Raw genomic sequence first — 14,262 nt, 5'->3', positions numbered from 1 at the left:
AAGCATACTGTATAAATTCCTGTTGTACTATATAGTGTGCAGAGGTAACTCGTGGTTGCTGTGAAGCTGAACACTGTGACACTGATGTGTCAAATGTGATAATGGTGACCCATGGTGGACAGTGTTTGGTGGAGCTTCCCGATTATAACAGGTTTGGAAGCAGGAGTGGCATCCACTTCCTAAATAGCTTGCCTCCGGAAACCCTATGAACCTGGATATGAACCTGGAGAGATGATGAACAAGTGTCCAGGTCTTTCGTTCATAAGGTTGCTATGAGTCATCTACGACTCGACAGCACTTAACAACAACAAATGTTGTTGTTGTTATGTGCCGTCGAGTCGCTTGCGACTCATAGCGACCTTATGTACAACAGCTCTAAACTCTGCTCTGTCCTGTGCCAATCTCATTACCTCCAGCACACTCATCCCGATTGCCCCAGTCACTGAATCAATCCACCTCATAGAGGGCCTTCCCCTCCTGCGCTGCCCCTCCACCCTCCCAAGCATGATGTCCTTCTCCAAGGACTGGTCTCTCCTTACAACATGACCAAAGTATGTCAGACAAAACCTCAGAATCCTTGCCTCCAAGGAGCAGCCCGATTTAACCCTCTCTAGGATGAATCTGTTTGTTCTCTTAGCAGTCCATGGTACCTTCAGCACTCTTCTCCAACACCAAAGCTCAAAGGCATCAATTCTTCTTCTGTTCTCCTTGGTCATTGTCCAACTCTCTGATGCATAACAAGTGATTGCAAAAACCATGGCCTGTACCAGACGCACCTTAGTCTCCAGAGACACACCGTTGCTCTTAGTACTTTGGAGAGGTCCCTAACAGCAGACTTTCCCATCGCAATACGTCTTTTAATTTCCTGGCTGCTGGTGCCAAGAATGTTGACTGTGAAAAACAACAACAAATATATAGTGTTAATTTGGATATTTAGAGCTAATGTTCTAGAATATGCTTAAGAAGAGGTCCACATTTAATCCTTGTGGATTATGATCTGGCTCTAGTATTTCTTTAGTTCAATGATGTAAAATTTTAGGTCAGTGATTGAAGCAGTCACTAACTTGGCTGACACACAGAGTAAGAAAGATCCGGTGTGAAGAACAGCATATGCAAATTTTAGGAACTTTGTATGTAAACCAGTTGTTTTAGGTGTCATCGAGTTGAGCATGACTCATAGTGACCCTGTGGACAAAAGATCTGAGCCCTGTTCTGGCCTGCACCATCCTCACACTTCCTGACACACAGAGCCCATTGCAGCAGTCACCGTGTCCATCCACCTGCCTGAGGGACTTCCTCTCCTTCACAGACCCTCCATCCTTCCCAGCATCAAGTCCTTCTCCAAGGAACAGCACCTCCCAGCAACATGTCCAAAGTACGTGAGGTGAAGCCTCCGTCAAGCTGAGTATCTGTATCTGATCTAATTCACAATCAGCTTGGGTGGGGAGCCTTTTGTGTAGGCAAACAGGATCGAGGGGGCTGGTCTTCGTAAACTAGTATAAAATATTTTTTTAAAGTGTTATAAAAAGCCTCACCTGGAAATCCAAATTCTCTGTAAATTTTCATGGAAATTAATGATAAAAGAAAATGTAAAAACCTCACCATTTCTGCATTGTGTGTGTGTTGTTTTTGTTTTCTCCTTATATGTAAAGTAGAAATCAAAATAAAAAATACTGTGTTCCAAAAGTATCTAAAGTAGACCAAATACTGAGATCAAAGCTTCTCCTCTGTCAGAGAGAAACAGGAGAACTTTGTGTTAAGCAACATTCAGAGAAGCATGGACCCTCCTCCCCAAGACTTCTACTTCCTTGTGGTCTACACAGTACCCTTACAGTCAGCTCTGTTAGAAGGTGTGTGACCCAGTAAAGAAATTGTTCTCCTTTCTCACAGCTCTGCAATCTTTTTAGAGGTTCTGGTAAAACACAACTCATTCCTCCCCCCTCCCCCCAACCTCATACTGCATGATAATCTGGTCTTTTGAGCACAGAAAATATATAATACCAATTTGGGAAGACATACATGCATAACAGTTCATAAGAGCATTGAAAAGTATTTCTCAGGAGTCATTAAAAATAAAGGAAATTTTCTGAGTGAGGATTGTGCTAACATAGTAATATATTATGTAAGCTCACCACTTTCTATTCATGTTGCTTTATAAAGCATACACAAAAATAGAAACAAATACCTGGTTTATGTCATTTATTCATTAATATAGTACTAGATTAGTACTGCTATTCTTTAAACTGGAAAGAAAAATACATACAATATTTTCCCATTTCCTATATTTTGCCCCTTCGCTATTTTCCAGAAATCCATTTCTGTTACAGAATTGGGATTTTCATTCAAAGAGAATCTAAATCTCTCCTCTTCACCTTTGGTATGTCAGGATTTGTCACTCTTCCCATAAACACTGTTGATTCTAGAAAAAGGAAAAAAAATATGTATTATGGAAAAAAATAAACTGGCAATAATTAGTTTTTCTTAATATTTCAGAAAATCATTTCTGCCAAATGGCAAAGCCTTCTTTGTCTGAAAAGCATAATTATATCCTTATCAATCATTTTCTGGTAATTTATGAACTAAACTAACATCTGCACCAGCTCTTCATGGAAAAACACATTACTCCTGTTTCTCATATAGGAAAGCAAAATTACAGTGACAGAGAGGTGTTCTTCTAAATATAGCAACCCTGCCAGGCAAACAGAATAATAATATCGTGATGAACACGGCAGAGTTTAAAAATTTAAAGCATTAACCGTCATCTCTTTATGCATAAAATGCAAGCCTGCAGGGTGAAAAGTGCAGCATCTCAACTCTCCTTTAGTTCTGAATCAAAGCTTACTGCTAAGAACAATGTTTTCATATCATTAGTGCTTTCAAATTCTCAACAAGGTGATATAGTATACAGTGTAAAACCAACACCTGTGTCCAGCCAGTCTGTGTTTACAAGTCAAAAGGAACTATGATCTAGAGGACAGATGTCCTGTCAAAATTCATTCTCCTTTCCTTTCAACTGGAAGAGCGGAAATGGCTTCCATGAATCAAGGTTAATTGATGACTTGGTTGAAATTCTTTGAATTTAGAATAAGCCACATTTCAAAAGAGAGACAGTATAGTTTACATAATTTTCAAGGTAATAAAAATCATATTTAATGTTTTTATTATGTGCCACCAAGTTGCCTGTGACTCATAGCGACCCCATGTACAATAGCCCTAAATCCTGCCCTATTCTGTGCCAGTCACACTGTCTGACACACCCAACTCCATTACCCCAGTCACTAAATCAATCCACCTCATAGAGGGTTTTCCACTCCTGCACTGTCCCTCCACCCTCCCAAGCATGATGTCCCTCTCCAAGGACTGGTCCCTTTTTGCAACATGTCCAAAATATGTCAGATGAAGCTTCAGAATCCTTGCCTCCAAGGAGCATCCTGGCTTTACCCTCTCTAGGACAAACCTGTTCATTTTTTAGCAGTTCATGTTTTTTAGCATGTTCAAAACATTCTTCTCCAACACCACAGATCAAAGGCATCAATGCTCCTTCTATCAAAATTATAGAACTTTTTTATGAAGGTTTTTTGTTGTTGTTGTTGTTTCAGCTACATTTGAAGGTTATTTTTTTTTATTATCAGTTCTGATACCATGAAATTAAATACTTTTGCATTCTATTTGGCTTACAGAAACCAGATAAGATGGAATACATGGGCTCAGAAAGTTTACACCTTTATGAAAGCAAATTGCCACATCTTTCTCACATAGATGCTGGTAGGTTCCAGAAGTTGGCCTTCCAGTAAGCAACAGAGTGCTTAACTAATGTGTCACCATGATTCTTTAACTACTCTTGAGCATTAAGTCCATAAACACATACTTTTTTTAAAAAAGGAAACACAAAGTAATAGATAGATAATCTCCAGGAGAAATGTTGTGTTTCATTAATAATTATAACCCACAATGCCTTGTCTCCAAATCTCAAAGTATTTTTGGGATTTGTTGTCAACCACCAAACATGATGTCATTTTACAAGGAATAGCCTCTTCTAACAACATGTCCAAAGTATGTGAGACAAAGCTTCCTCGTCCTTGCCTCCTATCAGGACTCTGGATGCACTTTCTCCATGACATATCTGTTTGTTCTTTTGGTTGTTCCTGGGACACTCAGCATTCTTAACCAACACCACAACCTAAAGGCATTGATATTTCTTCCATCATCCTTACTTATTGTCCATTCTATGAGAGTGATGTGTTTATTGGAATTTTTTGTTAGGTACATTAATTTCATCATAGAAGAAAATAATTTAGAAAATTTAAATATACAGAAGTTTAGAATGTGGTATCAGAATTGAAGGAAGACTCTTCAATAATCAACAGATGATATAACCTTGCTTGCAGAACCTTAGGAGGACCTGAAGCATTTACTGCAGAAGGTCAAAGACTGCAGTCTTCAGTATGGATTGAAGCTCAACATTAAGAAAACAAAGATTCTCACCACTGGCTCAATTGGCAGCACTATGATAGATGGAGAAGAGATTGAGGTTGTTAAATTTCCATTTGCTTAGCTCCACAATCAACACTTTTGGCACCAGCAGTCAAGAAATCAAGAGAATTGTTCTGGAGAAAGCTGTTGTCAAGGACCTCTTAAAAGTGCTGAAGAGCAACAATGTCGATCTAGAGACTAAGGTATTCCTGATGCAGGCCATGGTCTTCACAATTACTTGCTTTACTGCACAATTACTTAATGCATCAGAGAGCTGGACAATGACCAAAGATGATAGAAGAAGAACTGATGCCTTTGAGATGTGGTGCTGGAGAAGAGTGTTGAGTCAAGAGAACAAAGAGGTTTATCCTACAGAGAGTGAAATCAAGCGACTCCTTGAAGAAAAGGATTTTGAAGCTCTGTCTCACATACTTGGTCATGTTGCCAGGAGGGACCAGTCCTTGGAGAAGGATATCATGCTTGGAAGGATGGGGGGAGAGCCCAGGAAAAGAAGACCATGGATAAGGTGAATTGACACAGTAATTGGGGTAATGGGGATAGGTGTGTTGTTGACAGGGAAACTGTCTCAGGGTAGAGCAGAGTGCAAAGCTACTGTACATAGGGGTTGTTATGAGTTCCAGGAGCCTTGAGGGTACATAGCCACACAAGGACATTATCCAAAAGCCATTTAAGGTCTTTTCTATCTTCATTACCAAGGAGAGCCACATTTTGGACTGGGAATTTACACAGTCATCAGTCTTATCATTATTATATCAAGAAGGTTTGAGAAACATCCTTTGTCCTTTATCATTTACAGCTTCTGAAAACCCACTAGACGCTCAGTTATTCTTTCCAACTCATAACAACTCATGTTGTTACTGTTGTGTGCTTATGCACAGCACATAACAACAGCAGCAACATTTACGTATCGTTTCTGTCAGATTCAAACAATTTTTATCTTCCAATATTAAAAGAGGCACAGCCCAAGTTACAGAAACCATTCCCTCTGGTGCAGCTGTGGATTCAAACCTCAACCCTTTGGTTTGTAGGTCTATATGTAGCCCACTAAGGGTCCTCATCCAAAAAAATTTCCTAGAATGAAAGAGTTCTTAGTAAATTCCCAATAGTTCTGGGTCTCACAGAAGTCCAAGAACCCACAAAGTTCTATATGCAGGGGTTTGTTTTCTCTCTCTCTCTCTGACAGTGCTTCACACACACACACACACACACACACACACACACACACACAGTTACAACATCATAATCCACAGCTTTCTCAGAAATGTCCCATTTCATTCAGCGTCTTCTGTAATTTTCTTCTGAAGTCTTTAAAAGTGGTCTACATCCTTCATGTGAAAGGAGAGAAGATTGCTCCTTTGCCTTGGCACTTTAGCTTAGAAAGACTCTTGATGAACATTTTTCAGAAGCAGAGTCTGTGGAGAATTGCTCCGCTAATCCAAACGTGACAGCTCTCAGGTGGTCTCTGCCCACCCTACTAGTGGCCCCACATAAGACATATGCTCAATCTTCTCCTCTGCAATTTATGCATTTACATCCTTTGAAAACTGTTGGAAGGTCAGTTGTGAGTCGATTCCAAGTCAATAGCGATTTGTCTGAGATTTAGATTTAATAGGAAAATTCAAATAATGTATAGATTTTGCACAATAGAACTCTTGTCAAAAGGAAGATTCAATCTATATTTAAAAAAATGGCTTGACTAAATCTACAGTCATTCATCCTCATAATTTAGAAATCTTCAATTGAGTCTATTTTATGTAAAGCACTGAACATTTAATAGTCCACTGTAGTTATGCTAAGTTACTGTGTCTGCTTTTCTCAGTGATTTCTGGAGTTCATTTGTAAGAGAGAAAAAAATAAACCACAGAATGTATATTGTCCTGAGATAATAGCCTCGTCTATATTTACATGGCAACACTTACAGCCCCTGTTAAATGGGCAGCCATTCATTTTATATAATAGTTTAAGAGAGTCACCCTTTTTATGAGTCTAATTATAAAAAAGAACATAAAACAGAAGAATTTGTCATTAAGGTCTGATAGTTAAGCATTGTAACAAATAAATAATTAAGTGGATTATTTTGGGGTTTGAAGTTGCATTGTTTCACTGATAGTTATTATATAACAAGTCATCAACTTAAAAGTACAGAGTCAAATATAATTATTCCAACTGCCGTTATTTCCTTATGTTATCTAGGCTCATTTCTTTCTATTCTCCATACTCAATAATTATATACTAATTGTAAGAAATTAGAATTATCCAAAGGTTAGAGATGAATAGATCAAATGCTAGACACTGAATATATTTTAACACTGATATATCCACTACTGAAATGGAAGTTTTGTTAATGCAGTCTCAGCAATTTTAAAACTCTTCCCTTGTTTCCAAGATACAATTTCTAGAAAACCTACCCAGCATTTTTATCATGGATCCAAGAAATAGATTTCTAAATATATTCCTAGATTCCTAAATACAATCAGAAGACAATAGTATCAGCATCTCTAGTTCATTTAATAAATTCTGTTTGTAGCTATCTCTCTTGTTGGTGTAAAACAATTGTACACAGTCTTACTTTCTTCATTTATTCAATTATTTACTCATTTATATTTATTAACTAGCTAATATTGAATCTGTATTTCAGCGTTGCAGATTTAACACATCCTTCATTTAACTCCATGAGAGGAGGACTAATCCTGTGTCCAAATAGTATCTGAGAGAAATTTAGGTGAGAATGAGTAGGGAACTTGTCCCACAATTTTAATGTTGACTGAGGTGAGACTTCAGCCCAGGTAGTACAGCTATACTCCTACTTACAGTCTAGAGTGATACAGATTATACACAAGACACTTTGCCAAATAGCAAGTTAGATACAGAAATGTACTCAATTCCTGTTCTTCTGTGGCATATAACTCTCAATGAGTTTCATAACTCTTAACAATAGACAATAACTAGGGAGGATAGAAGGAGAATTGATGCCTTTGATCTGTGGTGTTGGAGAAGAGTATCGAATATACCATGGTCGGCTAAGTTAATGAGCAGGTTCAACCTGGAGAGGGTTAAACCAGGCTGCTCCTTGGAGGCAAGGATTCTGAAGCTTTGTCTGACATACTTTGGACATGTTGCAAGGAGGAACCAGTCCTTGGAGAAGGATGTCATATTTCGGAGGGTGGAGGAACAGTGCAGGAGAGGAAGACCCTCGATGAGGTGGATTGATTCAGTGACTAGGGTAATTGGGATGAGTCTGTTGGAGACAGTGAGGTTGGCACAGGACAGAGTGGGGTTTAGGGTTATTGTACACAGGGTCGCAATGAGTCACAGGTGACTGAACAGCACATGACAACAACAACAAAAGTGGATAAAATTTTTAAAAATCTACTATTTCACATTTTCTGTAAACCAAAGTACTGAAGTGTCTGCCTAAATAATTTGGATTGACATGTATTGAAAACTTGCTGGTGGGTCATTTAGAAAACTTTGTTGCCATTAAGTTGGTACCTAGGCATCACTGACTCTGCAGTGGGTTTTCAGAGACTGTGACTTTTACAGAAGGACATCTATCCTCCTCTGAGCAGAGGATGGATTCAAACTCTCTGCGTCTGGATTGACAAGGTAACTCCTTACCTTCAAGACCACCAGAACTCCCTGGAAGGTTGGAAGGTCCTATTATCTCTAGAAAGGGGAGTTTAGATGACGGCTTAGTGTGTTGTGTGCTTGGCTGCTGTCTGAACCCACCAACTGTACTGACTTGAAAACGATGAGATTTGTTTTCATTTGTTTGGGGTTTTATTATCCCTTTAGGGAACACAGATGGGTAAGTGGTTAAAAAATTCCACTGGTTGGGTGGCCTAGTGGTAAGAAGCTCTGCTTCATTTCCAAAGGCACAGAGTTCAAATCCCCTCAACTTCTCCATGGGAGAAATATAAACTATCTCCTCCTGTCTGATTAACTGCTTCTGAATACCTGACAGAGCGTCATCTATGGATTGGTTACAACCTGATGGTACGCAACAAAAAGAACCACAAATGAGAGAGAAAAGTGAATTAATCTACCTCCACAAAGATTTCACATTTAAAAAGTGATAGAGAAGCTGTATGTTTTCCTTTAAGGTCATTATAAGCAAGAATCAACTCTTGGGGATTTTGGTGGACTTCTTATTGCTGTTATCCTGGTGCAAACTAGTCACTTAGCAAATACTCAATGAGTATAATTTTTGATTTATCATTCAGATTTGACTTGTAAACATAAGGAATTCCATAAAGGAATTCTCAGTAAAATTACCTGTTGGGTTATCCTTCAAAAGAAACAGAAATGGACGATTTGCAATGAATTGGTTTCGAGCCAGAGTCATAATTGCAGGAACATGCATGCCTGTGAAACCGAGGAGACAGTTATTTAGATGTTCACATTAAAAGATAAGAAAAAAATACATCAAAACACTTTATGTAGACAAGAAAGGTCACATTGTTTGAAGGAGTTAACATATGTAAAAAGAGCCATTTTATTACTGCAGAGAAATGTGGAATAAATTTAAAAACCAAAGACCAGAAGAATAAATATTGACTCATTCTAACTTCAATGTTGAAGCTCAATAAAGAAGAAAGTCAGATACCATATTCCATTTAGAGGAAGCAGGTGAAAAATTCCATCCTTTAAACAGTAATTTCCTGCTTGCTATGTATTTACTTTATGTGACTTATTCTTATTTTCAGCTCTCAGTTTTCACGTAGATATTTCTGTGCTTTATTTCTATTTTCAGTTGTAATCACATCTAAGTTCAAATTAATTTTTGCCTTGTTTTTCCAAATTATTTTATGAGTTCAGAACTTTTAGATTTTGTTCTATGAATGTGCATGAGATTTATTTTATTATGAAATTAGAAGCAGAAATTCTCTGAACAAAAAGTTATTTACAATAATTTTATATAATGCCTTAGGGTATTTATCAATATTTAGAGTAAGAAAATTTAAATAGTTAGATATTTTTTCCTTCTTTGTTAAGATTAAACATGTCTATTCTCACCTGAGAGATCTTTTTTATCAATGACAATTTTCTTTATCAATAATATTGCACAACAATTTTTAAACTTGAGCAGGTAAAAAATAATCAAACATATACCTAATAACAAAATATACATGCTTTTCTCCTTTCTAGAATATCAGATATGCTATTCAAATTATCATTTGATATTTTGAGTTGTGATAAAAAAGGAAAGGCAAAGTCACTATCATATAGCTAGGCAAAGTCTCCTATTCTTATATACAGCGACCACTGGAAATCACTCCTAGTAAAATGGATTTGACTATTTTGAGAAATGGCCACAGCACAGACTTTTCAGGAGATCCGCAGTTGATATTAACGAGCAGTTAAGTTAGAGAGTTAATGTTAAGACCCCCAGTTATAAGGTGAATTGACACAGTGACGGGGACGTTGGGCTGAAGTTATGACTCTGAGGCTGGCAAAGGGACAGGCAAGCTTTCATTGTGTTAGTCAATGGGTCACTCTCAGTTGGAGCCACCTCCAGGGAGACTAATAATAACAACCTGAAATATAGTAACAAGAATCAAATTATATTAACTCGCCTTAATAGAAGGATGTAAGTAATACAATTACTTCAGAAGAAGCATTTCTAAGCCATGATGCTTTAATAGTTGATCTCGAGTTCCTTCCACACTGGTTTAGGATGCATCTCCTAGCTGACAATCCTGCTTACAAATGAGGAAATAGCAGGCGACAGGTCTCAACTCTCACTTCTTTCCCTGTCCACTTAAATAATGTAGAGAAGCTGTGGTATATCCACACAATGGAATACTACGCTGCACTGAAAAAGAAGGAACTAATGGAATATTATACAAAATAGGTTACCCCGGAGGACATTATGCTGTATGAAATACCTCAGCCACAAAAGGACAAATACTGCATAGTGCCACTGTTGTAAAACAGGACTGACATCGGGGTTGAGTAGAGACTGAGAGAGATGGGATAAATTAGGCACACTGCATTGAAACAGATGAGGGAGAGAACTGTTTAAAAGGGACATATGATTAGGTATTATTGTCATGACAGGAGTCCAGAACAAAGGCTGCATAGTGGAGTGGACCTGGGGGGAGGGATTGTAAAACAATCATAGAATTTTTCTTTTACTTTTCGAAGAGAAAAGTGAATTGTAGAGAGGGAGTTGGGAAGGATAAAAGTGCATCAATGAATGAATGGAAATGCAAAGTCTCAGCAAACTTTCATTAACATTAAGAATAATTCTTTGACTATAGAGATGCATAAGCAACTTATTCGACAGTTTTCTTTGTTCTTCCTATAGTGCACAAAACATGGGAAATGGAAAGGAGAGCTGAGCGCTGGGGCATAACTGGTAGCTAATGTTGATTCCCCCTGAAGTCTTTTCTCCCAGCTTGTTGACATACTATTTGTCCTACCTGTTGAGGCCGCAGCTTCGCTGCCATCTTCATTTATCTCAAAGAAAACCTTTTGTGTGACTTGAGAAACATACACCTCAGATGAGTCTAGTGAGAAACATGACAGCGGCTTTTTAAAATCAAGAGTCACGACCCAGTAAGCCACACATTAACAAAATTGTCAAATGACACACACAAAAAAATAAAAGGACAAGCAAACTCTCTTTCCAAGTGAGTAAATGTTCTGGAGATAAAGGTAGTCGAGGCTTAGCTCTTACAGAGATGATACAGCTTCAGCTCTGATAGAAAAGATAAAGACAGAAGGGGCCAAGCCTCAAATCTGGAATCCCACTAAGCGAGACATTTGAATGAACAGTAGGCTTTGCCACCTCGAGCCTTGGTCTGGCAACGGGATGAAAAACACTGTTTAAAGATTTGAATTAATCCCACCCTCTGTGTTTAACCTCAAAGCCGACTTACCTTTTAACACTGCGTCCAGTTTTGATCTGAGTTAAAAACAAAACTGACTTTCTTTCAAGACTGTGAGTGAAAGTCAAAAGAGGTTTCGAGTCATTTATTAAAAAAAAAAAAAGAAATCACTTCAAAGGTACGTTTTAGAACCTGGTAAGATGTTTCTGTGTAGGATGGAGTTTTACACTTTTTTGTTCTGCTGAGGGAGAACACTCCTCTTCTGTCCTTGGGAGAACTGATGGATGTGCAAAGTGTCTCTGATACCGTAGCAGCGGAGATATTCACCTTGTTGGCCAGTCTTGCTATGACAAGACAAGATAGACTTGAAGATGTTCCTCAGCGTTCAGAAGTAGTAGGAGGGTAGAAGGAAGAAAGATGAGTCTTGTTTCTTGAGAAGAAAAGGAGCAGTTGAGAGAGAAAATGGATTTGATGCAAGTAATCCTCCATTTGGAAGCAGGAATGGCATCCACTTCCTAAGCAACATGCCTCTGGAAACTCCCTGAACTTTGATAAATATCGATAATTATAGAAAAGCTTCAGGCCTTTTGTTTACAGGGTCGCTTTGAGTTGTGCTCGACTCGACGACAATCAACAACACAACAATCCTCTGTCATAAAACAGAAAACTGAGCATTGACTATACAGCAGATGTCAAAAATAGGTGATTCGTGTGCTAACTGTTCCCATCTTCTCAGAATCGTCAAGTCCAAAGAAACGTTTTGTCAAATCTGCAATCTGTTACTTTTCCCTGAAGCAACTTGGATATGTTGGTGTTAGATGCTATTGAGTTGGTGCTGACTCATGGGTCCACTTGTACAACAGAACAAATAGTGAGTGGCCAGTTCCAGGCCACTGTCATAATAGAATACATCATACCACTTAACTCATGAGAAACTTGAACCTCAAGAAGTTTATGCCTTCTGCTAAAAGTGAAACAAGAAGTAATAACAGAATCCCAATGTTCATCTTAAAGGTTCTAAAGTGTCTCTACATAAACACTCATTCAAAGCTTATTAATTACATTGCCATCATGTAGTACTACAACTTTCAGGGAAATATCCCAGAGAATGGTGTTTACTTTAGGGAACTTTAGTAACCTTTAGGGAATGTTTGTTCCACAAATGAAAAGCGTATTCCCAAAGGTACATATTGATAGTCTTTGTTGCTGAAATAAGAACTTAGGCAATAAGAGAGAATCAAAGTACTTCACAGCTCACAGTGGGAATTCAGGCATGGAAGAGTAGGAAATTCCAGCTATTTATTCTTCTCTTTGCATGGTTATTATCTCACACATCTTCTATGAAACATTTTGGAAGGCTTAGAGAAGTCATAAATTGCCTGGAATTTGTACAGCGAATAACTGTTTGAAATGCCTGTTGTTTATCTAACAAGCTTCCTACTGACAGATAAGTTAAGGGGGAAGAGTGTTTGAAAAAAATCTTTTGGATTATTTCAAGTTGGTGAAGAGACAGTATTTCAGGGTGCAGTCGTTTATAGGGCCATGTTTGGGCATTTAATGTTGATTGTCTCCTAAGTGATAATAATGAGATCGTCAATGAAGCCAACCCCATCCGTCAGGTGTGTTAAGTAGCAAAGTCAGGTGTGAAACTAACAATGAACATCTATGACACCTGTGTGCCCCATCAAGGTCTCCTTTCTCCAAAAGGCCAGTCTATTCTACCGCATAATTGTGAGCGAAGACATTAATGAATGCCCCCGCAAGCTCCCGGATATTTATACAGTCAGGGCCAAAACCTTTCCCGGACAATTCCAGGTTGTCGTACAAAATCCCATCCGACAGACGAGAACAAGAAGGCTGAATACGAAACGAGTTCAGTAACTTGGGACAAACTGTCCCTGTTGATACATATTTTTTTTTTTCTCTTGACTTAGTTATTTTTGAACTGGTGGGTACAGCCAAGGCGAGAAGAATTAACAGGCTGCCTTTGGCTTTGTTGTGAAAGTGAGGAGTCTTTAACCATGTGCTGTATCCCCAGGTGCAAACGGGGGCGGCAGTCTCCCTAGAAAATAGCGCCTGTGGCAATTAGCGCTGAACTGCTGACTGATGTCTCGCAGCTGGTGGGAAACGTCCAGAGCTAATAGAAACTCCTCACTCTGCGCCTCCCCCTCCAAGTGGTACCCGGCGCTCCTGCCACAGCTAGAGGCTTCTCTCCTATGCTAACCATGCACCGTCTTCTCTGAATTGTCAGTCCAGAGAAATGTGTGGCTAAATCTGCACTCTGAAGCATCACAATTTCTAGAGTGCCTTCAGCATCATCCAGCAGCTTGCAGATGTCTGTTTCAAAGGCTTTGCTATGACTGCGTTAACATTTGCAAATCGGTCTGTAAGCGCTTTATTATATTGCTTTGCTTAGATGAGAGAACCTTCACATTGTCAGTGCCATTATTCAGATAAAGCAATTCAAAGTCAAAACAAAAACCCATAGAATGTTTTTTTTTTACCTGTGTGGTTTCCATATAAGGAGGGCTAGCACACTTACCCAACATTCTAAACTGGTCTTTGACTTTTATTAAGGAAAACTACTTAAATGCAAAATAGAGTGCTTGTTTACAGACAGCTCAACAAGGCTCCAGCGTGTATTCACCAGGCCTGTTCTCTGTGGTTGAATGCTTTCATTTCAGCTTTAAGATCTGACTGTTAATAGAACCAACTAAGGAAACATATTAACATGGTAATATAAGAATTATTTATCCCATTACCTGTTATTCCAGAAAGGTCACAGCCATGGCTAAATATCTCAGTTATGTTCAAAGAATACAAAGCTTCTTTGAAGTCTAATTTTTGTTCTACTTTAAATCTGTTTAGAGGGGAGAAAAAAAGATGATGAATAAAAGTATTAAACACTGTGTATTTCCTACTAACATGCCTTTGA

The 14,262-nt window shown here is 38.5% G+C and overlaps 1 protein-coding gene across 1 annotated transcript in view; it reads right to left on the bottom strand.

Moving 5' to 3' along the window:
• Window positions 1-2,321: 2,321 nt before the first annotated feature.
• Window positions 2,322-14,262, bottom strand: part of SERPINI2 (serpin peptidase inhibitor, clade I (pancpin), member 2) — a 38,707-nt gene continuing 26,766 nt past the window's right edge. Inside the window, 4 exon segments of the mRNA XM_006890390.1 lie at window positions 2,322-2,419; window positions 8,770-8,859; window positions 10,920-11,006; window positions 14,090-14,187. Coding sequence (XP_006890452.1) covers window positions 2,322-2,419; window positions 8,770-8,859; window positions 10,920-11,006; window positions 14,090-14,187 — 373 coding nt within the window.

Source organism: Elephantulus edwardii, unplaced genomic scaffold, assembly GCF_000299155.1.
Source record: "Elephantulus edwardii isolate Elephantulus edwardi_28Jun2011 unplaced genomic scaffold, EleEdw1.0 scaffold00088, whole genome shotgun sequence".
Classification (NCBI taxonomy): Eukaryota; Metazoa; Chordata; class Mammalia; order Macroscelidea; family Macroscelididae; genus Elephantulus; species Elephantulus edwardii.
The sequence above is the reverse complement of the archived record's forward strand: the minus strand, read 5'-3'. Positions and strand labels throughout refer to the sequence as shown.